The 26,771-nt window shown below is 32.8% G+C and overlaps 1 protein-coding gene across 1 annotated transcript; it reads right to left on the bottom strand.

Moving 5' to 3' along the window:
* Window positions 1–12,041: 12,041 nt before the first annotated feature.
* Window positions 12,042–13,997, bottom strand: LOC7484011 (remorin 4.2). The gene is made up of 2 exons (XM_002322671.4): window positions 13,291–13,997; window positions 12,042–12,657 (listed from the first exon to the last, which is right to left on the bottom strand). The coding sequence occupies exons 1-2, from the start codon at window positions 13,933–13,935 to the stop codon at window positions 12,466–12,468; spliced, it is 837 nt and encodes a 278-aa protein (XP_002322707.2). The 5' UTR covers window positions 13,936–13,997; the 3' UTR covers window positions 12,042–12,465.
* Window positions 13,998–26,771: the final 12,774 nt, after the last annotated feature.

Raw genomic sequence — 26,771 nt, 5'->3', positions numbered from 1 at the left:
TTTTTAATTTTTAATTTTGTTTTTGAAAAAAAATTAATTTAATATTTTTTATTATTTTGATATGTTAATGTGAAAAATAAAAAAATTATGAAAAAAATATTATTTTAATATATTTTTAAATAAAAATACTTAAAAAATAACCTCTATCACACTCTTACTTAGGCCAATAACATCAAACTAATTGCGTTATTTTTTATGGAAAAATATTATAGCCATTTATTGACGAGTGTTTAAATTCGGGATTTCAGAAACTCTTGTCGCATGTGTGCGGCATTGCGACGATCGTTCTCCCGAACCGGGATAGTCGGGAATGATGTAAGTGGAAATGATAAGAAATTTTTGTACTTTATCAGTAGAAAAAAAAAGAATAAAAGTCGTCACCTGATATTTTGATTATTAGAAACCCTAACTGATTTCAGAATTCAGGTAAGTGGATTGATTATGTAAAGAAAATGTATTAGCATTTCTAATACGCTCTATCTAAGATAAATTGATCTAGAGTTCATAGAAAATACAATCTAAGGTTTTTTTTGTTTTAATATCATAGACATTTCTAAATATCATCCACGGATAAACAGCTATTTTCAAAAATTAAACCATGAGGATAAGGTGATAGGAAAGAATCAGCTAACTCAAGATTTTACTAGCAATCCCACACTTGCATGTGAATTAGGGTGTACAATAATTCCTAAAAGGTCACTCAATCCTAATACTCGTCTAGCCTAAATACAATATTTAACTGTAGAGTTCTTATAAAATCCAGTACATTAGACTAGTTATACAAGGGCAACACACTGAGTTGATTGGAACACTATTTGCATTAACTATATACGTGCACAATTTGCATTTCCAGGTGCGCTGTATAAAATCATGGTAAGTAAAAACTTTTGAATAAGTTCGGGTTTGCTCTTAAATATAAAAAATATAATCTTTTTCTTATCGCATGTATAATTTTTTACAGAATTCGTAGTAATAGTGTCGGTTCAAAATACTTTTTACTTAGAAATACATTAAAATATTTTTTTTTTATTTTTAAAAATCATTTTTGATATCAGCACATCAAAACAATCTGAAAATATAATGTTTTTTATATTTATTTTTGTACCTTTAGTATCAATTAATACGTTAAAAATTAGCTTCTTTATAAATTATCTATAACTATCATGTAATTATTTTGTATGAAATACATTACGTACCATAATATTATCATAATTATTAAAAAGTGTTTAATTTTCATGAACATTTTATCATAGAATGGAATTGTTCAACAATGCTCATGAAAGTAATTGAGTTTTGAATTTGTAATCGAAGATTGATTTGTTTGTAGCTAACTTTCAAGCTCAAACGATCATTTTAATCAATGAACTTGATTAATTAGCTTGGTTGATTGGTTTTACAAACCTAATCTCCAATTACCAAATATAATCATTCATTCATTCTTTTATATATATATATATATATGAACATATTATTCTAATACATCAATAGGCCCTCCTATATTTTCATAAAAAATTAATTAACACTTTCCCACGTTTCACCTTTATAGATATTATAGATCCACCCAAGTCATTTTATCCAAAAAAAAAAAAAAAGTGACCAATATTACCGTATATATACTAGTTTCATCTAGTAGGATTATATATATTTTTTTGTTTTGGATTTCAATGTAAGATATTTTATCGGTGGCCTACTAAATTAGAATGATGAAACATTGCATGCAAACACTTATGATCACTTCCCTCTCGAGTTGCTGTCTCTTGGAAGACAATTCTCGGACATCCTTTCTACAACCAGCGCAAGTAGCATCATTCTTGTTGGGGTACCATTTATGCAAAGGAGAAAACTCAGTCTGAGGTGGTAAAAAGGGCTGGAGTTGGCATCATGCCAGTGTGCACCAACTTTTGAATTCTGGTTGGGGCACCAAGCAACAAGGGTGGATTCTGTGCGTAAGGGGATAAAAAGCCATAAAAATTAACACTAATTTATCTCGGAGGCTTATATTATATGGTAAATGAGATTGTTGGTTTTCACGTTTTCATTTAAATATTTATGATTCCAAACCTAGGAGAGATTAAAAGCAAAAAAGAATATTATATATATCAGAAAAAAAAGATAACACATTTAATTAATAAAATTAGACTTAATATATTAGTTATAATATTAATTGAGAATTACCCAGACTTTAAGAATATATTAAGAAAATCTAAAGTGGGTCAAAGATGATGATGATGCATCTGGTGCTTTTCATTTTTAGATAGGGAAACCAAAGCTGAAAGTACAAGAAAGAAACTTCTTTTTGACATGTCTCTCTAATTGTGTTGTTTTATGGGTTCGAGTGTGCTGGTCTTGTATTTAATTCACAGTTTATCTATTCCGGTCTAACATCTTGTACTTGGAGTACAAGGTAGGAACAAAGCCTTCCTAATTTCCCCGATCGATTTGTGTCTTTTTTTCCTCACCCGAGAGACCACGATTAGTACTCATGCATGCATGCTTGATAATAATTAATGCTCTTCCAGCAACACCAAATCTCTATAGTCATAAAACTCCTTCTATGGTGGATCAATCTATAGAAATTAATACGATTTGACGGATCAATTTTCAGGACTACCAATTCGTTGATCTAGTCTGACCGAGTTTCATTTCAAACTATTTTCTTTTATCACAAGAATTGAGTTTTCTAACTATAATAATTTGGAGATTAAAAAGTCTCATTTACCATTTTTTTTAAATAATTACACAAAGCCTCAATTTATTATTATTTTTTCTTGACATCTGCCATCACATACAGTTTGTCAATTAATGATGCCCGGAAGAAAACAAGGCTGAAGAAAGATGCAGGATTCATGATTCCAGCTGGTAATTAATGATATTATCATACCCAACATTGCATGCATTTTCATTTCTCTAGAAACAAAGGAGAAGACATAAATAAGAATAATCTTAAGCCTTGCTGAATCCGCTTCTTTACATTGAAGTCTACTTACGGCTGCTATCAATCACACCTAGTATTCATTATATTAATCGAACCCCACAAAAACGAGTCTCCTTGATCCTGTTGGCTTACATTATCACCAGGTCAAGAATGGTATATATGTGAAGAATCTTCCCTTTGTTTTTTCTTTGCTGTTCACCTAGCTAGCTGGCTACGTGGCACAAAACCAGTCACACTTTGGACCCAGTTCAAGACAAATAGCATCCAAGAGAATGGAGGTCAGCAATATAGAGGTCAACAAAAGTATGTCAGTGGTATTAAACAAACCCACAATGGAGGAGGACTGGAAAGGCCGGTGATGGAGAAGAAAAGGTCCATGATTGCCTTTCACGAGGGCAATTGACTCTGGATACCACATAGAAGAAACTTCTAATTCTTGCACAAAACTAATTAACCAAGTCATGGGCTCATTAATCACTTGTACAGACATTTATGTTGTGTAACGTCGAATAAGTACTGGACGGCTTCCTGATCTTATCCCCCTCGATATTTTCTTTATTGTGATGGGAGTGGATATGTATTTTCTTTACGATCACAGTCACAACAATTGTATTGTCAACATCGATCTCGACAAAGCCCCAGGACCGAAACCAAACTAATTTTCTATAACATTTCGTAGAAACCAAACTTCTTTTATACTCTTGACAAAGCAAACCTCGGATTGAAACTTGAAGGGGTCAAGTGTTCAAAGGGGAAAAGGATGTTTGAATGGGTCAAACTGAAAGCTGCTGTAAGTAGCCATATACTGGAAATGTACCAGAAGTAAAAAGATATTGTGATTGTCTGGGATATATTCTTGCTTAAAACAATATTTATCATTTTCAGCCACTCTTAGGGAGGGACGACAGCACGATCCGAATTACAATGTCAACGACAACCTTCACTTGCTCATTTCCTAGCAGTATAACTTGCATCAAGAAATCTTCAAGACTAGAATAATGGGACGGCCCATGTAGTCATATACAATCATATATGAGGAAACAAAATTAATTTCTATGAAAATGCTACGTGAAGAGAGCTTTAATACTTTTACGCGAGGGAGCAGAAAAAAATGGCATCAAAGGTAAAAGAAATGGGATGACCTTAGCCATGGAAGCGTGCGGCTTGTATTGTATTCGGATTAGTTTCACAAGGATGCTCTCCTGACAGATCCACTCGGTGTAAGTCTATACTGTTCACCTTGTCTTTTTTGCAAGTTTTGCATTTTTGCACATGTGAATGCTCGAGGGAGTAACATCCACCAGTTCATCTTCTTGGATATACTCAATGCAGTCATCCAGGCTATAATCCAAGGGGATATCAAGAACCACTGCATTAAAAAGATAAATGGAAGCCGTTATGTAAACAGGAGTAACATGACAAGATATTAATTCTTCCTTGTATCTTGTATTAGCCTATAGGTGAATGCACGGGATCATCTGGAGTGGTTTCCTTCATTCTTTATTTGACTAAAAATGAATCTTATATTGAAAATATGTCCAAAAAAAGCTCCTGTGGCATGAAGTTTACAACTGTAGCCTAGGCTATAGGTGAATGCATGCGATCATCTGGAGTTGTTTCCTTCATTCTTTATTTTGACTAAAAATGTTTTTTACATAAAAAAATCCAAAAAAAGTTTGATTTCAAGTAATGGAGAGAGAGAGAGAGTACTAAAAAGAAAAGGATCTCTTTCCACAGTATCTCATCTGATGATCAACCCTATAAAAAATCCATTTTCTGGAGAAAATATGATAATATTGCAACTTTCAATGTACTGTCGAAAAGGAAAATGGGAGATTTGTAAGGCAGTTAAAACAGCTATGAACTGAACCTGCTTCTTACCTGTTTGTTCTTTATGTGAACGTACATTGGTAGCAGCAGTCTTTTTCTTGCACACATTAAACAACAAGTCCCCAGGTCGTTGATGGATACCAACTAATTGACCTTTATAAACTTCTGCTCCAGGTCCAATGAACATTTGCCCTCTCTCTTGTGAACTAGCTAGGGCGTAATTACACGTAGATGTTCCATCCTCAAAGGCAACTTGAAAATCAATTTCTTGCCATTTTTTGTAAAATAAAATAGACACGTAAATACGTGTGTAACCTCACATGCAGATATTTGTGGTTGAGTTCCACATTACTTTCGTTTATCTTGAGGTTTTTTACATAGGTTAATTGGTTTTAATTTTATATATATATATATATATATATATATATATATATATATTTATATATCAGAAAATATAATTTTAAAAGGCTTGCAAAGGCAATGTGAAAAAAATCTCTTCTCGCGAAGTCACATAGAAAGATTGATCCTAAGAGAAATGGAAAAACAAACAATTGTGAAAACTAAAGATCATTTCCTACGGTCTATTGAATCTACTTTGCTAGACAGATGAGGAATTAGGTTCTTCTTCGGTTGTCGTGTTGCAGATCAAAATTAAGGTTTATATATATATATATATATATATATATATATATATATATATATATATATATATATATATATATATATCAACCAAGAGGCATAAACATAGTTTTATTAGTCAAGCAGTTGGGTCTTCTGTGAAATTGAGGGCGGGGGAAGATCAATAGTATAATCTTTTTTACCACTGTTGTTTCTGTCGAGCATGCAATTCATCAAAACATATGCTCATGTGCAATACACACAAACAAACAAATAATTTATATTCAGTCAGTGATCTAAAAAAAAAACCTGAAAGTTTGTAACGGTATGATATCTAAAAAATTTAAGTATTGGATAATTGAATGAATTTTTATTATTTTTATATATTTTGATGTAATGATATTAAAAATAAATTTTAAAAAATAAAAAATATATTATTTTAATATATTCTTAAATAAAAAATACTTTAAAAACAACAATTACTAAAATATGAAACACTACCTAACACTATTGTGCTTAGTTTTAATTTTGAAACTAACTATAAAATTGGAGAGGTTACAGAGTTAGATGTTATTTTAAACTGCATTTCAAACAGTGTTTCATTAAAATTAAAATTTTTAATTTTTAATTTAAAATTAATTTTTTTATGTTTTCGGGTTGATTTAACATGCTAATATTGAAAATAAATCTTTAAAAAATATATATTATTTTAATATATTTATAAACAAAAAATATTTTGAAAAGCAACTATTAACACACTCTCAAACATCCCCAAATGCTAAAACTTGGAATCGGGAATTCAAATTCATGGATTAGTAATAATGCTTGGTTTGGTTATTCCTATGATATTGATATTTGGACTGCCTTGATAGATTTACATGCCAAATGCAAGAACTTGCAATTTGCAAGAACAGTTTTTGTCTTTCCCCAAACATTTTTCAATGCCAATCTAGTGGGATTTATTGAGAATGATAACAATGAAGATCCCATGGTTTTTCATAGTCAGCCGAGATTAGCTGGTATTAAACGAGACTCGGTGAGTTTCTCACAGCTTCTACGTTTATCTGCCTTCTTTAGTAAGAGGGAGAGGTCTCCATGCATATTCTATTAAGACAGGATTTCATGGTGATATTTCTGTAGCCAATGCTGTAATTACCATGTATTCAAAATGTGGAATAGTTGTGGATGCTTATCAAACATTTATGATGCAATGAATGCCCATGATTGCATATCTTGGAATGCCGTAATCTTTGCTTATGCTCTTCATGGTCAAGGCCAAAAGGCCTTATTGCTATATCTAGAGATGTAAAAACAGGGTTTTCACCTTATGAGATCACGATATTGTTCATCCTTCGAACTTGCACTTATTCAGGCTTGTTGGAAGATGGAATACGGCTATTTAAAATAATAGAGCCAAAATATGGAATCAAGCCATTGATCACTATGCTTATATGCTTTGTCTTTTGGGCCGGGCTGACTATTTATCACAAGCCATGGATATTATCTACACAAGTCCCTTTTCAGAGACAACTTTGCTTTAGTCAATGCATGGAAGTAAAGTGTAGAAATTTATACAAGATTGGATCTATTAAGAAATTAAATGAGAGGGCCATATGATAGAAGAGCTGATCTCCATCTAATTTTAGAACTCGTATGACTGGGGAAAATTCTTCTCTCTTGCAGGGTTCTCTTTGTTCATTGGGTTCGGTCCCTTCAATTACTACATTGCATAAATAAAGCAGTTACAGAATGCTGCACCTGTAAATCCACAGTTCAAACTGTGGATAAATTAGACAAGGAGAAGTTAGATGTTGTCATCGATGGAGCTCCCAGCTGTAAGCATTGTCATTCTTATCTTGAATGCAGTAAGACATACTGGATTCTGACTTGCATTTGCTGCAAATTTACATGTTGGAGAAAACTTAATTCAGCGGTTCCAATTTTTTATGGTGTAATTACGAATGACACTTGAATTGCGGATTTATGTGCTGATGCTGATAATTACAAATTATCAACCGAGTTACCTACCATTATATTTCTTACAGACATACAGTTACCAATTGCAGATATGTGTTGATGCTGATAGGGGGAGTAATAGTTCAATAAAGCAAGATCTTCTCCGAACCAGCTAGATGCATGCATCGTAACATTGCTACTAGTGATGAGGGTGCTTGTGTCGCCATTGATTTGGATCATGACGTCGTCAGGCATCACATATAGCACATGGCAGTTTAAAGATTAGCTTATCTGGTGCGTGGTTTGCGATCGTTGCATTTCGAGTTTTTTTTCAGGTTTTTAGCATAGTAAGAAACATAATTAATAAAGTAACATGGTATAAAAAATATTTTAAAAAATAATACAGTTTAGAGAATCGTAGATGATATTTATGATTTGTGAGTCCCAAGTTTCACTTATGCCCCTCTCAAATTGTAAAATTGCGAGAGAAGAAAGAAAAAAAGAAAAAGATCTCGGATACACACTGAAATTTCGATCATGACACCACCAGTACTACTGGAAAGATCTCGACAAGATTAGTTCAACAACATAAAATAGGATCACCAATAATGATTTTAGTGGGTCACATTAGTAGCCTAAAGACAAGTATGACTCGATATCTTTGGATGACTCATGTGACCCACTCTATTAACTGTTTGTGATCTTTATTGATGTCATTGGATTTTTCTTGTCAAGTTTTTTTATAGTACTCGTAATGTCATCATCGGAGCTTCAATGTGGCCTTTGAGTTCTCTTTATTTTTTCTAAATCCCCTTCTTTCTTCTCTCCTACTAGAAATCCACGCTTGCTTTTCTAAATTTGCAAATCAGCCCTTGAAGTTTTTTTCTTTGGATTTAGCCCCTCTTTTTTTATTCCAATTTGTTTCATTTTAATTAATTTCTAAAATCAAAATTTTTTGCAATTTGATCCTCCTTCAGTTTTTTAGTTTGTTAGATTTGGTTTTCATTCATTTTATTTGTTATTTTTTTATTTGAAATAATTTTTTTATTTTATTTTATTTTTTAATTTCACCGTCCTTCATTTTTTTCTTTCAGATTTGATACTATATATTTTAATTGATATTTTTTCTTTGGTTAATTTTTAAGATTAAGATTTTTTTTATTTCATCATTTAATATTAAATTGATTTATAATTGAACTTCTTAATTTGTGAAGTTGAAAGATTAACTCATTTTTAAAATATTCGCTCGGGATGCTTGGTGTTTCATATTATTAAATTAGAGTTGCTTTCTACATACATATATATATATATATATATATATATAACTGAATTTATTAAACCTAGTCGACTCTATGACCCGAGTCTCAAATTTTTTTCACTTCTTTAGAAATACTAGCATCACTTGAACTTTTTTCTTCTTACTTCGGAAAAATCTGGCTTGATCGACGACACTCTGCTTACCAGTGATATAAGTTTATCCGAGTCAATTTTTTTGTCATTTTATTAAATCTAGTTTTTTATGCTTTAAACCTTGAATTTTTGGTTCATTATAATTGGACTTCTTAATTTGTTTCAATATGATTTTCATGGTTTTATTACTATCTTACTTAAATCACAAATTTAACAAATTAATCATGGTTGACCTAGACCGATCCAATATGTTTTTTCTAAAAATAATATTTTAAAAAAAATATATTAAATATTTTAAATGTGTTCAACCGTCTGCACTGAATTTTTTATTTCCTAGCGATTTTATATTTTTTTTAAATTGAAAAAAAAAACTGCAGATAGCACAGTTAAAAAGAAAAACCAGTAAATAATATGCCACTGCAGATTAGTCGAGGTGATTTGGAGCATGGACAAATGCCAGCATATTTGATCACTGTTCTTTGTTCCATGATAGGTAGATCGAAAACTACAGAACTATCTGTTGACTAGCTTTCAAATGCTTTTGACACCTTCCTCTTAAAAAACGTGTATGGTTAGGTTTTCCAAGTGATGTGGTTAGCTTTTTATATTATATATAGCTTTAGAATTCCTATTCAAGATCCCATAATAGAGGCTAGAGCTGCCTAGCCATCACACTCATGTGCTTTATAAACAATCTTGGACAGCAGCTACCGAGATTTTTAGTTGATACTTGTCGGTTAAATGAACGAAAAAAAAACAGAAACTTTTTACAATTGCGCTAGTCTAGTAGGTAGTTTCCCAGAAGAAACTTGCGAGATACATACGGACAAATGCAATTGAGGTCTTTTGTCAAATCATATGCATTGTTTCCTGCTATGCTTCAATCAAGACCTAAAATACAACGGATTCGCAGCTAAACTCTTAAGAATGCTCATCCACAGTCGCCATATAGACTCTGGGCACCAGACCAAACTCGGGCATGTCAAATCGCGTACTATCATCGGTTAAGGTGTTTGTCATTTTGCAATGTTGTGTACAGCTTCATGATCAGAGTGGCATGTTTTTTCAAGCAATCTATCTACATTTGAGATAGGAAGCAACTTCTTTATATTTCTTGAACATGAGCTTTAAATTCCTCCTGCGTATCAAGAAATGTAAAAAAGCAAAGAAGTTCAGTTTCTTGCTATTACAGTTCTGACTTCTAACCATTCTTTACTGGGTATATATAAGAAAACCTTGTTTTTGATACTGCGCCCACAGACAGGGAATGTACTAGTTCTATCATTTTGCTCAAATTAATTTGATTCTTGAACTTTAGGCACATTCTTACTATAGAATAATGCTTCATGTTCTTCCGAAAAAGGACAATGCTTCGATACATGTAGTATATTGATTTGAGTGGCAAGGCTTCCAGTACCTGGACCCAGGTTTTTCTTGCAAATGGAGACATAGTTAGCGCAAATCACGGTTTGTAAGCACCGATAAATATCTTTTCGTTGTTCACTTCAATGGTTTTCGTGCTTGTATCTTTAATCAAGATGATGACGTTAGATAAAGAAAGCGTTTTTCATGATTGTAAAGATATCAATTATGTTAAATAAATCAAGATCGTGCTCTCAGGAATTTTTTTTCTTTCCACTGGAGATGAATGAATGTCCCTGTTCTATCCCTCTTCACAAATTCCAAGACTTTCGCCAACACATAGATATATAAAATCTCCCACCGTTTTGGTTTCTGATGCATCAAAATTCATAGTGTTACTGCGTTTATATTACACTAATTTCCATGAAACACTGAAGTTCCTGACACATGCCCCTGGTTTTTTTCTCGAGGATATCAGGTTAAAGTGTTCCGTTCCTGTTGGTGTATTCCTGAATTAACCAATAAGGGGAGTGGTGAATCATTATTTTGTTCGTTTTGTGAAAAAGCCTAATTTCATGTCTAAAAAGTCTTCATTGATTAATAGGTGGGTAGGGCTTCTCTTCACGCCTAACATCCCTAGGTTGGAAGAATGCTAACCTCGAATGACATAGGTCTGCTTATTTACATACTCGATATTCTTGGCTCGTTCATATGCTGTGTCCAAATAATGGATTTGATGAATCGTTAAACTCATTATATTTGAATCTGGTCACAATAATTAGATTTGATAAATTATTAAACCCATTATATTTGAATTTGATCACGTGATGAGTCTAAACATACATGAATCTACTGAGTTATTAGACCTAATATTCATGGATTCAATTATATGCTGAGCTCAAGCGAACGTGAGTTTAGCGAGCTGTCAGATTTAATATCTTTAGGTTTGACTACATGTTGAGACCAAGTAGAGATGGATTTGGTGAGCTGCCAGATTCATCACCCATAGACTTGGATGCGCGTTAAGATTAATTGGTCTGGAAGTCATTATAGATCTCAATTTATTTATTTTTTAAGACTTTAATATTAAATGTTCATGTCAGGAATATTCATTCCTCTACAACCTTTGATGCATAGAAATCTTCTAAATAACCTATCATATTTCCATCAATATTAATATTGTATAAATATACTTATCTTTTATTAATATTGTGTAAGTGATATTTATCTCTTATTAATACTATAAAAAATAAATGACACCCTAACTCATTCATTCAAGTAACATGACAAGGTTTAGAAGTTATATATATTGCTTGAACCACTCAGATAAAGAATTCATAATTTCTCTCCTTTATCTAACTATTCATATTTTAATTCTTAAAGCATTTATAATAAAAATACAAGAATAAATATTTTTATTTTTAAAAAGCTTATTTTCTTATTTATTATATTTTTTTAACTAAAAAATCACTAACTTTATCATTTAAATGCCGTAAACTCCATTAAAAAGAATTATTTTTTAGGTGTTGGACTTTCTACTGCTAATTATTTACTTCGAGAATATTAACTTTAACATGTGATTAACAATTATCAAAACATAACATCATTCAGAGCTTATTTAAACATTATCAGGAGGCTCGATCACTAGAAGTTAAGGAAAAGAGCATAATGTTTGAAAGAACTGCTGGGTGTGACAGGCCAAGGTTTGAGAAACAATGTTGTTCTCAGAACTGAAAGTGTGATTTTTCTAGGTATTGTTTTATCTTTCTCATAGAGTTGTTTTGAAATTGCACTTGATTTTGCTGAAATTGTTCCTTGAAGATTCATAAAAATAAATCTGAATTTACCTCAGCAAGATGTCAGAGTTGTCGAGCATTATTATTCATTAGGAACAGTCTCCGCTTTGAAAAAGCGCACACACACAAAGATATAGGCTCTTCTATAATATTCATTTCCACTCTAGATTGTACTTGTACCAAACTAAAACTTATAATCGTGTTTGTACAAGTATAGCTATTGATTAAGCACCAATTTTCTGTTAATAGCAAGAAGCAATACAACTGTACAAGACGAAATGGTTGTTCCACCACCATCACCTGCAAGCCCTTCAACGAAATTCTTAACACACCTACAGAGTTCAAACACTACTGACAAAGACCCATAATAACAGTCGAATCAATTTTTTTGTAGCTTTGAGAGCTACTCTTCAGTCTTCACTACCCCATTTTGGATAGGGTGCCCTGTAGTTCAAAAGATGCAGGAACCCTAACAGTTTGGAGTGATTATTGAGGACACTTTGTATTTTGGAGATGTTTTTAGGAGTACTATATATTATATGGAACATTGATTAAGGCTCAAAAGAAGGACCGTTTGGTAGGAGGTCTCCCAATAGCTCTCATCAAATTGGCTACCTCAAGAACTCTAGCAACTTTAGTCCCTCTCTTAGCTTCAGCTGATGCTCTTCTCTCCTCTGCCTTTCTGTGTGCCTTCGCCATCTCATTCTGCATCTTCTCTGAGGCTCTTGCTCTTTTCTCCTCTAATTTCCTCTACACAAATTCAAGACTTGTTGTTAAATGATGAATCGATTGTTTTTCATCACCTATTTCTTTTCTTTTCCTTTTTTGAAAAAAAACAAAAAAGATCAACCCCATGATGAAATCAACAAAGAGTTGACTGAAAATCAACCGAAAGAATAAAAGAATGGCCATACTGATTTATGAGCTTATATAGAATCCCTCAGCAGTCAGCACATAAGAATACAAGTAAAGGTCATACATGTTTATCTCCTGTACTTTGTGCTTGAAGCTTCAGAAACACTTCTCTTTGGAAAAAAAAGAAGAAGGATAGTTGTTGTGCTTTTCTGGAGGCAATAATTTCAAAATCTAGAAAGACTCTGAGAGGTACTACTTCAACCACAACCAGTGAAGTAAGACTGTAAGAGGAGGTACTTTAACCACATCATCAAGCCTTTGCATAGCCAATTATGACTAATTCCATCCATGATCTCTTAAATTAATGATCAATTAGTCTTAAGCGTCATCATAATCATAAGCATCACAACAAGAATACTTAACTACCTTTCTGCATGAAAGCATAAAACAGTAATTATAACTGGCAAATTAAAGACAGAACCACCATGTAAATAATCACGAATCAATGATTATAATAGACGTACGTACCTCTACTTTCTTCATCCAAGAAGTTGACTTCTGTACTTGCTCACTCTCCCATCCATTAATTATAGCATCTTCTCTCTTGAACCTATTATTGATCTTTGCAATCTTTGCATTCTGCCATGCAGTGATCTTAGTCTCAACCTCCTCTTTCTTCACTCTTAGCACAGACACTTCACCACCGGCTCCACCATGGTCGCTGCCATCCACACGAACGGACCCAAGCATTCTCGAGCTTGGTTCGGGGTCCAAAGGGTGGTTATCAGGTACAATAGCCAAAGGGTTAGTTTCTTCCGGCACGTCATCATCTTCTCCAAACCTAGACAGCAAGGTGTTGCTTCCAATATCATTAAGATCATTACGATCAGAGCTGCTATTGTTGGTAGTATTACTAGTTCCTATAGCAGACCCTGCAATCACAAGAGCATTAAACTCTCTACTCATGGTAGTAAAGTTTTCACCTGAAGCACCTTCACTACTCATGGACATAGAGTATGATCCATGATGATTGCTGCCTGTTTCCCAACGGTTTCGAGGTGGTGGATGAGGTGGGGTTAGAGCATGGATGTCACGGATTTGTTCATTGTCATGGTCTTGATTGGTTTCTTCATTGGTTGTGGTGCTTGAGGAGGGTCTTTGGGCACTTAACATTGAGAGATTTTTTTTTTCCTGTAGTTTCTGTGTAAAGGTGGAATAGGTGAAATAAAGAGAACTTCAAGTTAAGAATTGGAGCGTGGTACGTAGTATTACGTTCGGTACTGTTGTTTTCAAAGGCGTTAAACAACATGAACCACACATTATTGGAAGGAAAATTAATTGTGGTAGGAGCTCGAAGACTCCCTATTTATTTTTATGTTTTAAAAACATTTTAAGAATTTTTTATTTTAAATTAATTTTTTATTTTTAAATCATTTTTATTTTTTAATATTAAAATATTTTTTTTAAAATTAAAAAATATATTTTAATATATTTTTAAATAAAAAATATTTTAAAAAATAACTTATAACACTATCAAAATAGCTAATAATAAAAGTGTTATTCCCGTCATAAAAAAACACGAGGGAGATAAGGTGGTGCTAATTCTTTTGAATTTTCTGAATGAATTTTCAAAGTGCAAATATTCTTATCCTCCAAGTTTTGCTAATTAGCTTTAACCCCGTTTGTATGTTTTCATTGTATTATTAGGTCCCTATAGTGACTATATGACAAGAGCTACAAACACCATCATACAATGCCTCCATGTATTAGATTATGAATTATTTGGTCATTGATCATCAAAATGTGACAGATCGTATAAGTAAAGCACACATATTGCATAAGTGGTAAATTAAGTTCATGAATAGGACATTTTCGAGGGGGTTAAAACTTGGGAATTTTTATTTTTAGCAAAGAGATGAAATAAGTCAAACAAGGAGGGCTTCATATGCAAAAATGCTCTATAATTAACTTTTCTACCTGCTAATTTATTATAAGTGTCGGCCAAAACATTTTGGAGTTGACCCCACCATGGTTAGGTAGTGGTGGTGAGGCAGTCCCACAAATACACGCGCGTCGCAGGGTATCTATCACAAGTCCTGTAGATAGGCAGCACGTGGCGCAATAAAACTCCGTCATGCCCCATCACTGAAGCTACGTCTGTTCCTTCCATGCAAGGGCTTGTGTAGCTCCACCAGATTGCTGCCACGTGTATGGTGCCACTTCTGTAACTCACAGGTTTTCAAGATGCCCACGTCTCACGTGATAAAATAATGTTATCCTCCTACGTCAATTAATCAAACTATTAATCCCTTAACAATTGTTTGTCTTTAAAGTATTTGGTCCTATCTAGGAAAAGAAACTTGAGGTGTTGTAACCCTCTGGCTTCCACATTATCATTTAAAATTTCATTAAATGTCAAAGAAAGATTCTCGTAAATATACTTAGATTTGTTAAATTCAATGTAAGTTGACAGGTTAATACATGAAATTCAAGATTTAAAATTTAATTTAAATTAAATTTTTAATTAAACCAGATAAGATATTGACATAGTAAAACCTAGTAGACATCACAGAATTTTTAATAGATATCAAACTTGATCTAAACTCTGTTAATGAAAGACAAAAATAACTCTATTTTAATAAAAATAATCTGGTTCCTTAATAACTTCTATCTTTTCCCGGTTTAGTTAATCCCAAAATCAAGTCTAGCAGCTATATATTTTGATACTAAAGATCTATGTAAAACTTAATATAAAAATAGAAGGAAAATATTACACGGGATGCTGTTCATCCCTTGCAATGGAGTCTACACGGTATTAGATTGACATGTGATGGGTATAGTATGAGTTTAAATAGCCCAGATGATTTTTTAAATGATTAGAGGGTGGATAATCCAATGAAGAGAGCACAGTTGGGTTGTCGGAGCTATCAAGTGATGTAATGGGAGTGTGTAATAAAATAGTGGAATGTAATATGTGTCCTCTATCATGTGACAGGTTTAAGCAACAGGTGTTTGTGGCTCCATGGGGACTTGGGCGTCTGAGGGTGACCCTCTCTGTTAATCTTGTATTTTCAAGAGTTTGATTAGGTTTTGGTGATTAATAAAAGCTAACATTGACACACCACATTTTCTGGGTCGTTTTAGGCCAATCCTTCACAGAAACTTCCTTGGTAAGGATTTGAATGTGTCATCAAAAGTTGATCGAGATTTTTAGATTTTTTTTTAGTTTAATGTGGGTGTCCGGCCAGCTTGCGCGCACCTCGACTAATCCTACGGGCCCTGAAGTTAACGACCATGTAAGCCTCCAGTGGCCATCATATGAGCAACCACAGGGCTCGAGCCTAAGACCACAGAGGGAGCAAACCTCTTGGTCTCAAGAGATTTTTAGATTCTTAATTAGGTGGTATTTGGTGTTGTAATAGCGGTTGTTTTACTTGAAAATATGTTAAAATAATATTTTTTAAAATTAATATTTCAAAACAATCTAAAAATATAACAAAAAAAAATTAATTAAAAAATTCAATAATATTATCGTAAAATCAAACACCGGTCTTAATGATGCTACCAACCTATCACAACGAAAGAAATATCTGGGTGGGTTTCTTCAGATTCAAAACTTGCACCTTTCAATTACTTGTTTGGTGTAACAACACCACAACAACAACAAAAAATCAACAGGCCATGGAACCTACGAGTATGAATCTGCTTCTTTTTGTATGTATTTATAGAGTAGATTATCAGAAGGGATTAAATTATTTAAATATTTTCTCAAAAATAGAAATCATCTTTTTCGTTTATTTTAAATCTAAAAAATGCTCTAAATTGTCAAATTAAATCTCCTCCCCGATATTATAATAAAAATGAATTAGTGAATGAATCCATCCATCTATGAACTCCTTTAAATATTAATCCTTAGCAGGCAACCGTGAATAACTGTTGCGTTGATGCAATGTCTTTTGTTTTTGTTTTGTTTTTTTTCTGGGGATTTAATGTTCCATTTCTTCTTTTTTTGTGATATGGATTGATGCTTGATGTAGAGGTGGTGTTCCACATATTTAAAGTCTGAAATTAATCAAGAGACTTTTCAAAGAAAATGAAGACTGGTTGAATTATCAGATCAAAGGAGCTTGAAAACCCTAATCAAGGGAAAAGGGCAGAAGCAGCTACAATAAATTACGAGTTAGGGTAAGCACAAATCATCAATCAATGAATTCACTGGCTTCCGAACACCACTCGAGGGAAGGAAGAAGAAAGTATGTTGCCTAAGCACTCGGCAGTTAGGGCCCTTTTCATCTCAAACTTATCATCTAGCCCATGTCATGCTCTTTCACACCATCGAGTACGATGAATAGGCTTTTTTTCCAGATGGATTGTATCCCTGATTGGTGTTACCTTTTAAATTATAGGACGGGTAAAATTTAATTTTTTTTTTATAATTTTAATATATTTAGATTGTTTTGATATGTTCATATAAAAAATTATTATTTTAATATATTTTTAAATTAAAAACATTTTAAAAAATAAAACATCTCATTTCTCTTTTACGTAGGTCTGCAGCTCAACTAAGAAAAAATACATGCCAAGTCCAAAACTAATATTTCTAGCATAGGAATTACTTGAATGTTGAGGTGTACCCGCAACTCTTTTACATGATTTTATCTTCCTCCAGAGGCCCTAAATCTTGCTGTAATTTTTCACACAGCGCCTGCATATGAGAAATTAAGACAGAGATCAACTTAAGAACTCCAAGAAATGGCTAGTCGTGTCTTTTGAGGATTTGTGAAAGATGATCCTTTGACAGCAATAGTGTAAATATATAACACCAGCTTAAACATTAATTATGTAACTCTGTGAAAATAAGAACAGCAGTAATTGTGATCTTACCCTTGGCCACACAGTCGCATGGTTGTGGCGCCTTTCCAGCCACGATTGATTAAATTGTGAAATTATATAGAAAAGTGGAAGAACACAGAAGATGCACTATATAGTATGAAATTAAGAGTCAAATTGCATGGGATATACTATGGACCAAAAAAATGCATGTATATTTCTAATCGACTCAACCATAACTCATTAACAATGCATGAGAGATATATTTAGAATTAAGGTTGCTATTTGTTCAAAGATATTGCATATAATCTTTATGATCACATCGATAACTCTTTAGTCAAATATTATAAGTATGTAATTATGATTATTTTAAACAAAAATAAATAAATATTATTTATTAATAATATTTTATTATTATCCCCAGATGAGTATATATGAAGAAGGAGAGGCTATCAGCCAGCTCCAGAGATCGATGGAAGAGAACGGTTTGTTAAAAAGAATCAAGGACGAGAGAGGGAGAGAAAGAGAGTATAGTAACGTTAAAATTCTTTCATCATTCATTAATTTTTCCATAGTTCTACCATTATATTACACCTTCTTATACGGAGAGTAACATTTTCTACAGTCTCGCTACTGCCCACACATGGCTTCTTGTACTTACTAATTTGCACTAAATAAAACTCAGCGTATCAATGGTAACATTCCACTAAATAAAACACAATGTATCAGTGGTAAACATTCCACTTATTAAAACATTGTCGTGTTCATCTAGTAGACTCAAGCATTTCAGAAACCTAATTCTCCACAACATCCTTTTCTAACCCAGAATGCCTGTACGTATGGTATTAGGTTGACTAGTTGAGCTCCCTCCTTTAGAGGTATATAATGGTTATGGGGTCATGTTACAGGTAACCTCTTAGGTTCTCTAAATATGTCTTGATATGATTCTAACAGTGTCTTCAAAGGAAAACTCGTTTCAACCTGTGTGGAAGAATAGCAGACATTGAATGTATTGCACTGTCAACTTCTTGAATTCGTTTTAGGCTACACAAATTGATCTCTGCTTCTTGAATTAAATTATCTAGCAAGCTGTTGATTTGTTCATACCCGAGAGCTTGCAACTTGACAGGATTTTCTCCTCTAGGTACCACTTCATAACTCCTTGTAGTTTGACATGATTTTACCTAGCATAGCGGGTGGTCAATGCGGGTGAAGTTTTTTGTGGTGTTTAATTGTAGCTAGACTTGGACTACACTGTTTGGTTGGTTTTGGTGAGATATTCTATAGGCTACAGTATTGTCTTGTATACGTGCCAGATTATAAGCTTGGGTTAAGATTTTAGGTTCAAACATGTTAACCAGGTTTTTGATCTCCACTTCGGTCCTCCTAAAAAAACACTAAGACTTGTTTCTCACTGATTTCTCCACTGTTCCATAATGTGTCAAAGTTCCTAATGTAAACCTCTAAATCTCGTATTTGTCTAAGGTTTTTAAGCTCTTATAGTGGATCTTTCTTACCACCAAACCTACAACATATTGACTCTACATATTCAACCCAAGTAATTACTACTTGCAACCTTTGCTTTTTATGAAATTTTGGTGCCAATATATGGCAATTCCATCTAAATAGTAGGAAGCTAACTTAAGCTTCCCAGTCTCATCAATTTCTTCAATGTCAAATGTCAAAATATCGATTGCATTTGTATAACCACTTGGGCACATCATCATCATCAAAGTTATGAAAGTCGTGTTTTGGTTTATGTACCTTGTAAGTGGGGTAATTTCCTTCATAAATCCAACATGATCTGGTAGTAGAATCCTTATGGTTAGATGTTTGATAGTCATTCTTAATGTTGGGCTCACAAAAAATATGTTGCAGCTTCCGTAAAGGGGGGTTTTGCTGATAAGACAACTCATTGATGAGTTCTTAATTTGAGCTCTCCAAACTTGGCTTCAAGATAAAATTTGGTGGCTTCCAGTTGCTGACCATATCCTTTCATTGATTTCATGACCTGTTCATATTTCTATGATTGTTCCCTATTTGCATATTCGAACGATTCTTCCAACCTTTTGAGATCTTAGGACCTGGTGTTTGGAGCCATAACTTGTAACCAAAGATCAGTGGCTCTAATACCACTTGTTGAAAGTTGAAGGGAAATGGTACCAACCTGGATGCTCTCCAGGTGAGTACAAAGAAGAAGAGGCTATCAGCCAGCTCTAGAGATGGAAGAGAATGGTTTGTTAAAAAGAATCAACAAAGAGAGAGGGAGAGAAGGAGCGTACAGTAATGTTAAAATTCATTCATCATTTATTTTTCCATGTTTCTTCCGTTTGGTTACATCTTCTTATAAGGAGAGTAACATTTCTTACAGTCCTGTTCTTGACACAAATGGCTTCTAATTTGCACTAAACAAAACGCAGCGTATCATAGGTAGACATTCCACTAATTAAAACGATGTGTTCATCTACTAGATATATAACTGCTTCTTGCTAACAGTTACATTTATTTGAAAAAACGAAGTCTCTGCTAAAGAAAGTTCTTCCTCCTCTTCATCGTTGAGCTCTGCCAGTTCAGCCTTGTGACATCTAGGCACCGCCAAGTTTAAATTACGAGGTACATCTCTTCCTGTTCCTGTCTTTGCTTTCTTTTCATAAAAATATGTTTCCTTTTTCTTTTTTTAGCATAGGGTTTTAAGCGGTAGTAGTTCTCCTTTTTTATGATTTTGAGAATTGTAGAAAGAAATGTGTAGTGGGAATTACTGAAAATGATAAACCAATCTTGGTTTTTGATTGATTCTGCTCATGGTTGAGGTTATTAATTTCTTGTTTGATCCAAAAATATTGAATCTTTTAGTTTTTTTTCTTGAGTTATTAATTTGTTGATATCTGGTTGGCTGGTTCATTACGAGTATCCGAAGCATCAGAAGCAATTTGGTTTCTTTTTCAGATAATTAGGATTTTAAAAGTTCTGTTGAGTAAATATGTCATCAAGACGCAATGTTCGTTACAGTGCTCTTCCTGATGATGATAATGATGGTAAATTTAATGTAAGATATGACCCTCGATTTGAATATTATACCCCTGGAGCTCTTGATAAAATCCCATGGAAGTCCATTTTCCTCGCGATTTTTCTGCTCTTCCTTGGATGTGTGCTTCTCTTTCTATCATTCCTCATCTTAACTGGAAGAATGTTTAGCCAAAGGTTATTCGAGTTTGGTGAGGTTTTTTGGGTTAATTTCTTGAAAATCTAAACATAAGTGGAAATGGATTTAGAGGAACTGTTGATTAAGGTAATTAAGGTCACGAGTCCAAAAGCATGCACACTAGAGAAATGCTGCCTTAGCTTGATCAAACTTTTCAATGCTTGTCATTAAGTATAATGATTTTCCCCCTGTCTTTTGTTTTGTGCAAAATGATTTGAATGCTATGCCCTTTCTTAGTCTGTGTATGTTAGATCAACCTAGTCTTGTGTGCACACTGGGATGTTCAAATTAGTAAGTTTTGGCTTCACTCAAACATGCTCTGCTATTTTTCCCTTTCTACCCACATTAACCTTGATGACAGAGTTAAGTCTTAAACTGCACTAATTTTGAGAAAAACAACTGCTATTGCAATATAATATCTTGGCAGAAAATGGAGCAGTAGGTTTCTATGCTGCAGTTCATTAGTTGGGTTGCCATCTATGTAATAACTAATAATAACCCGTTCTGTAATAATGATATGCTTTGTAACTATAAAAAGAAATAGTCCAATATGGTCGACTTGGAAGGCCAACTAGTTCTTCAACTTTCAGCAATGAGTCCATATCTAAAAAATTGCGATTTTGTGTATCTTGAAGACGCACGCTCATTATTGCATATGTGATATTGCCGCATACCAAACAGCACAGCTTTGCAGCAATATTGGCCTGCAATTGAAAAAACAAACAAGTTAAGGATGTGGAATGGCCCACAAATTTTCAGATTGTTCTCCTCGTGCCATGATGAAGTTCTAGATAAAAACAGGATGCTTGTCTTGACCAGCTGGGATTTGGAGTAGGAAGCTAGAAGAGATTCAGCCATTCATCAAAGTGCAGAAACTGTGATCGCTTCGCTAGCATCATGACAATTAGATTTGCTAGCATCATGACAATTAGATAAAGATTATCAAACTGCTTATATTTGATTATATTGCTCAACAAATAATAATTCTTTTATGCAGAAAGAATTATCAAACTGCTCATATTTTGATTTTTCTACCAAAGGGGTACGGTGAACATATTAATTATTTCCCAATTCTCATGAACGCTGCATTGTTTTGGCATGAAGATTTGCGCTGGTGTTTTTGTGAGCTTGAGTGGCGAGTGACAGGATTCAATAGCATTTTAATGGTTAGACTCTTGGAGGATTCTTAACGAAATGCGGTAGATCATGGTTGCAATTTGCTTCTGGTAGTTTAGATTTTCTTCACGCGCTGTAATGTGAATGACAGGGTTAAGTCTGTGGCAGACCATTCATTTCAAGCTTAAAATTGCCGTTAAGTTGCAATCTGCTATGCGTGGCCAACTTGCTTGGCACCAAGCAATCGGAGTCCTGCATTGTGTTGGGGACATTGTTAAAATGCAAGCTCTTGTTCGTGCAGGGGCATATGTAGAAGAGGAGGGTGGTGAGAAGCATGACAGGCCTGTATCAAAGATTTTACCAGTCACTAGGCACTAATTCTACCCAACTCAAAAGGAACTGTTATTCTTTATCCAGAAGGAACTGACTTTTCAAGTTAGATTTCTGCCATAGGCAAAGCGGTCATGAAAAGTGAACATATCAACAATATACACAAAGCTTATTATTGAGTTTTCTTTTTCAAATTTAAAGGCCATTATTTGAAAACCCCACGACTACTCCACTAATGACGCCACGGATGTGTGCTGTTTTCTTCTTCTTCTTCTTCTTCTAAATTGAAGCCTCCTAACAAGTTGAGATTTAGAGCATAGATAGGTTAAATTTTTAGGTCAATTTTCATATGCCAAAACTAAACTATTTTCTCTGATACAGTTAAAGTTAAAGATAGGATATGCATACAATATCTAAAATATTGATGGTAATTGCCGCTCTCCGATCTCTCTCTAGCCACAACTTCAGCACATACTTCCATCCGATTCAAACCCGCCTGCAGCCTGATTCTGTAAGGTCACATTCATTGATAGGATAGTGTGTTTGTTCTTGTGTAAAGTTTTTTGAATTTTATCTATTTTAAATTATTATTTTAATAATTTTAGATTGTTTTAAAAATAAATTAAAAAAATATTATTTTAATATATTTTTAAAATAAAAAAATTACTTTAAAAAATAACCACTACCACAACCATGAATGCTATCAAAATTACCAAAACACATGATATGACTTAGTTCTCGTTTGTTTTTTCATTTTAAAAATAATTTTAAAAGAATTCTTTTCTTTACTTTAAATTAATTTATTTTTTTATTTTCAAATTATTTTAATTTATTAATATCAAAAATATTTTTTAAAAAAATATATATTATTTTAATATGTTTTTCAATAAAAAAAAACATTTTAAAACACAGATTTCAATACAGTCTCAAACACCATGATTGCTAATACACCCACATTCAGAACTGTACTGCAGGTTTCAGAATTTCCGAGAGAGAGAGAGAGGTAATTAATTAATTAATGGTTAGTGACTTCAAGATCAACAGTCAGTAGGGCTTAATTATTGGTCCCCATCATTAATTAAATGTGATGATTATTGTGCGGCCTATCCTTCTTGGAAACCTAGTAGTCACAACTGACACTTTCTTTATTTTATTTATGACCTGACAGCGATTAATGAGCCGGACAAGGAGCGGCGCTACCCTCTGCTCGGGGCCTCACGGCACCCCCACAAGCTTCCTAATTTCTCATTTACCCTTGAGAATTCTCAAGTCTTCTCCCTTAGCCTTTTAACTCTACTTATTTTAATATTCATTACATTAAGTTTTTTATTCGGCATCTTTTTTTTTATTTAAAAAATCATGATTTTGCTTTTCAGCTTGATTTCTTCAAGTCGTAATTGTTAATACAATTCTGGTAGTTATTTTATTTTTTTTATTGATACTGTAATTTTGATTTCAGAGCGTTTTATTGTTGATGTGAATATAATATAAAATATAATAATTCAAAATAATATAAAAATAAATTAACAATAAATAATTAATGCAATAAGAACAAAATAAAAAACATCTAAAAATAAATTTCAATGTTTTATAAATGTTTAATAGAAATCAGCTTAAACTAGTCATGCAAACATAGAAAAATGTCAAATTATTGAGAAATTAATAAAGAGATTTTAACATAAATTAATCAAGACAGGAAAATTATTTTTTTCTTCTCTTAGTAAGGTTTTTTTTGTTCAAGCCTTTGGCTCAATTTCTTTAAAGAAGCTGGGAATTTATTAGATGTTACAGTACCCTACGGCGGAGCAAGAACAACAATCCACACGTGCTTGCTTGAGGAGGATTTCGAAGGGATCGATACACTGTATTCGGGCAACATCCAAATAATAGCTTGGTGGAAGTCAGTGGAACGCATTTAAGACTCCCAAGTTTTCCACACCTAGCAAACAAAAACTTGTAGCCATAAATTAACTTTTGATATTCTATTAGTTATATTATATAATAGTATAAAAAATAATTTTGGATTATTAAAAATTAATAAATCTAGAAAACATGCTCCATGAGCCGATATAACAAATTTCATAAATATATATTTGCTTATATTAATTTTGGTGGATAAAGAAATGCAAAATTGTAATTTAGTCCACGGATTTAATAAAACCAAAATCATAGAGGATGTATAGTGGTCCCCCATAAAATTTTTAAAATAATTAAAGAATAACTAGTGATATTTTATTAGTTATTTTTTAAAATTTATTAAAAAAAAAAGAGATAGATAGAATCAGGGAAGAAAAAGTCTAGCTAAAAATATTTTTATTACTTTTTATGGGTTATGTCTTTAATTTTCTCTCTCTTTCATGTATTTTCTAGATTTATTAATTTTTAGAGATCAAGTATTATAAGTGGATCTGTTCACTATATTATTGATGAAATTAAGAAAAAACTTCACACAAAAAATTAGCATTTCATGGATTGTAATTCTTGGGTATAGGCTTGAAATGTAGGTCTGGTATATGGGTCTAATTGTTGGGCTTGACACTGGTGGAAGTTCACCTAAAAAAAAGCTAATTCTCTGATATTTAAATCAAAAAATACATGTAGAGTAAATTGTTGTAGAAAAAATATTGAGTTTGTAAAACAAGAGAGAAAAGAATGGGCCCACCATTTAGGATAAGCCCAAACATTTATTATATTTTTTACATTAAAAAACTTTTAATTTTATCCATAGGTAAACACTGGTTAATTATCTAGTAATATGCTACCTAGGGTGTTCAAACTTCAAACTCAAGATTGGCTTGGCATTGTTTGGCAAGGAGCTCCACAACACTCAAGTCTTTTTTTTTTTTCTAACCCCACAGTACTTCTCAGTCGAGTGAGGATTTTCTTTTTTTGATGAAGAAATTCAAGCTTGTAATGCGTTTATAACCTTTTGATTTTGGAGAGGAAGTTTCATTTTCTAATCGAAGTGACAAGATTAAATTATGTGAAGAGATCATGTGACCTAGCCACATTCTTTGACTTTCACTTGGGACCATCATAGACCACTATTTTCATATATATTAATTTGCAAGGACCATTAGGGACGATCACCTTGGGATGCAACTAATACATTCAAATTGCATGCAGTCACACCCTAGCTAGCTAGTTCAATTATCTCTAGCTAGGAGGAAAGTAGAAAACAATTCCTGGGTGCCTTATCTTTCTGAAATTATAATTTTTATTTCTTTAGAGTAAGCTCCTGCTTGTTTGGTTTTGTATTTGAAACTACATTGGGCTAATTTGAAAAACCATCAAATTAATAAGTTTTTTAATATTTTTAATTCACTAATATAAAAAATAAAAAGAATATTTTATACTATATATCACAATACTAAAAGCGTTGATGAAAATTACTTTGAGGAGAATGCATGGAGTTCTTTCTCTCACCTTTATATGTTTTTCCCCCCTTCTCCTCTCCTTCTCATCAAACAAAGATTTTTTTTTTTTTTAATGAAACAACTAGATGATATATAGCTACCTTCATCTTTCTTGAGTTACTCTCTCCTTTTCTAATTATATATATATATATATATATTGGATTTTCTTACAGCAGTTGTACAAGTCTTGCTGATATTGACAAAACAGCAGACATAGTCCACGTTCAGCACCGCCCTTGAACATGAAAAACGAAGAACATGAACAATCTCACAATCCATGGCTTACGCACCCTTTTTCACTTGGGATAAGCTCAAACAGTATTTTTGTTTTTTTGAGAAATCTCAAGTTCTTCCTCGTCCCACCTAGGCTATATACTTTGGACAACCTTTTTTCTTTTTTTCTTCTCAGTTTGGTTCTGACGGCTTTTCATTTGCAATCCCTCTGTAAACTTTAATATACGAAATCCAATCCCTTTATCCAAGACAGTTATGTGTTGTTATGTATTAATTTCTTGATTTTTTGAGGGCTACCATGCATGTATACTCACTTAATTATGGTTCATGATTTTGTGATTTTTAAAATATTTAATTTCTGAGGGTATTCTTATTTAATTCTTACTTATGAATTTTTTACCCTCTGTATTTGCTTAGTTCTACCCGAAGAAGAAGAAGATTGACAAGCTAAAAAGCAGGCTGATTGGTAAAAAAAAAAAAAAAATGCCTTGATTTTTAGGTGAACAAGAACTTCGTTTATAACCTTTCTTTGATCCCGTTTAGGACTCTAACCTTTCTTTCATTTGCAATATCTTTCATCCAACCTATTAAATTTAATTAATTTTTTTTTTCTTTTGAAATTTAGTCACTGATGGATATGGAGTCAAGTTTAACAAATTGGAAACAGGGAGATAATATTGCATGGAAAATAAAGGTTAGGAACCTAAAATTAAGTTTTTATGTTTTTGAATCGTTTTGATTTATTAATTTCAAAAATGATTTTTAAAAAATAAAAAAAATTATTTTGATTAATTTTTAGTAAAAAAATACTTTGAAAAGCAACCGATACCACACTTTCAAATACCCTATTAAATAGATGGCGAGTTTTTATTTTATTTTAA

The sequence above is a fragment of the Populus trichocarpa genome, chromosome 16 (genome assembly GCF_000002775.5).
Source record: "Populus trichocarpa isolate Nisqually-1 chromosome 16, P.trichocarpa_v4.1, whole genome shotgun sequence".
Lineage (NCBI taxonomy): Eukaryota > Viridiplantae > Streptophyta > Magnoliopsida > Malpighiales > Salicaceae > Populus > Populus trichocarpa.
Note: the sequence above shows the minus strand (reverse complement) of the source record. Positions and strands in the feature narration are given on the sequence as shown.

Coding starts and splice junctions, on each gene's coding strand:
- LOC7484011 (XM_002322671.4), bottom strand. CDS start 13,935: ATGTTAAGTGCCCAAAGACCCTCCTCAAGCACCACAACCAATGAAGAA. Junction 12,658..13,290: donor CTTGGATGAAGAAAGTAGAG/GTACGTACGTCT, acceptor GAATTTGTGTAG/AGGAAATTAGAGGAGAAAAG.